We start from the raw sequence: 1,925 nt of genomic DNA, 5'->3' as shown, positions 1-1,925 counted from the left end.
TGTAAATCCCTGGGGGTTCTTAGATGATCCACAGAGGACCCCCAAAGAAGATGATACAGGACTTCCTACATGGTAGATTATATAACTGTCCATGAAGTATTCTGATTTCCCATCATGAAATAGCCCTCCTCATTTTGCCATCTCAGGCCATGTGATTTACCTTAGCAAATATTTGCAATTGCTTTAAGAGTCAGGGTTCCCCTTGTCCATTTCCTCTTGGCCAAAATGGTGTGTGTTCCAGAGTAAAGCTGACTCCATCTCCCTAGAAAAGAATGAAATGTGATGGGCATGTAACAGGAGCAAGAAATAAATTTTTAATTTTGTAAGTCACCAAGATTTTTTAGGGTTTTTTTGTTTGTTTGTTACTTTGTTTTCCAGTGACACTCCCACCCTCATTATCAAGGTTTTCAGAGCCAGGACAGAGGAGATTGCAATGGGGATATCGACAGCTCCTTCTCTCCTGACCATTAGACCCACAGGATTACTCTAGCCAGGGGCAGAGGGTTGAATTCCTGCCTTTTGGGAAACCTGGCCCCTACCCCACCTCCCTCACTCAAGTCTCCCTAAGGTCTCAGGCCAAGCCAGATCCCAGGGCTGAGCCAGCGGGTGTGACAATACCCAGTCCTCAGACAGCTCTCTTGGGGCCCCAGGAGCACTGCCCGTGTGGATGGGCCCTCCTGAGCATCCTTCCTGATTTGAAGTATAGGTCCCTGGAGACCACAGGGGTGGGACTGGTCCCCAGGATTATGGAGAACATGACATCACCAAAGAGGCTGGCCCCCCTTCCCAGCAGGTTGGATGACACATTGGGAAGATATGAGCCTGGGACCTCCTAGGAGCGACAGGGGAGCCACGTGGCACAGTGAGACTCCCAGGGCCGGTGGGCAGCCAGGGACTGGGGATTCCAGGGTCACGTCTTCTTGGCACGATCTGCTGCGTCCAAGGCAGCCATGTTGCAGGCGGCTGTGATCAGGTGGTGATCCAGAGGCACATTCGGAAAAGACCCACAAAGCCAACTAAAGGTCCCTGAGAGATCACAGGGGTGGGACTGGTCCCCAGGATTACAGAGAACATGACGGAGGAGAAGGCAGTAGAAGGGCTCATTTCCAGCACCCAGGATAAATAGAGCAGGTCTGGAGGTGTAGAGGATGCAAAGCACTGGATTTCCAGACAGGTTAATCACCTTGTGGCTTTCACTGCCTCGGACCACAGAACTGTGGAGGTGCAGCCAGTGGCTGGCCACATCCAAGCTCACGCTGAGCTGGAAGAGAAGGGTGGCGTGAGGGTACAGTAGGGCCAGGTTGACCAGCAGACACATTGTGGAGCAGCAGTCTGCCCACATGGCCAGCATGGCCCCAAACCCGGTCCCTTGATTAAGGACTCGAGCAGCGTGTCCATCAAAAGCGTCCAGAAATCCACTGAGCAGGTAGAAGGAGGAGGCCGTGAGGGGGCAGCAGAGCATGAAGTAGAAAGAAATGATGGTGAAGACAATCTGTGCATAACCGATGAGGTTAGGCGCAGACAGGAAGATATTTTTGCCTGGCACCGGAGGTCCCCTGGCCGCCCTGGGCCTTATCTGGAGGTGTCGGCTGTGTCCCACCCCGGGCACAAGGCTCACCCTCCAGCCCGGTGCATTGGCCGTGCCCACTGCACGCAGGTCCCCGCTGCCCCAGTCGGGTCCCAGATGTTAAAGCTCGCTGCCAGCCGGAGCATGGGCCAACCCAGCTGTGCGTGGAGCAGAGGTCATTTACTATCACAGCATAAACTAGCCTATCTTGACTGTTACATCCTCAGCCTTGGATGCTGAATGTTGTATAGAAGTCTTATTGATTAGATACTTATATAATGTGATTCAGAATCCCTTTACCTCCCTGGATCTTTGCGGATAAATATATTCTTTCTAAGATGAGATACACAGCAACATA

At 52.2% G+C, this 1,925-nt stretch overlaps 1 protein-coding gene across 1 annotated transcript; it reads right to left on the bottom strand.

The window, feature by feature from the left end:
• Positions 1–969: 969 nt before the first annotated feature.
• LOC116738796 (CDP-diacylglycerol--inositol 3-phosphatidyltransferase-like) lies at positions 970–1,462 on the bottom strand. Its single transcript, XM_032602551.1, has 2 exons — positions 1,073–1,462; positions 970–1,026 (listed from the first exon to the last, which is right to left on the bottom strand). Exons 1-2 carry the CDS (start codon positions 1,460–1,462, stop codon positions 970–972), a joined length of 447 nt encoding a protein of 148 aa, XP_032458442.1.
• Positions 1,463–1,925: the final 463 nt, after the last annotated feature.

Source organism: Phocoena sinus, chromosome 1, assembly GCF_008692025.1.
Source record: "Phocoena sinus isolate mPhoSin1 chromosome 1, mPhoSin1.pri, whole genome shotgun sequence".
Classification (NCBI taxonomy): domain Eukaryota; kingdom Metazoa; phylum Chordata; class Mammalia; order Artiodactyla; family Phocoenidae; genus Phocoena; species Phocoena sinus.
The sequence above is the reverse complement of the archived record's forward strand: the minus strand, read 5'-3'. Positions and strand labels throughout refer to the sequence as shown.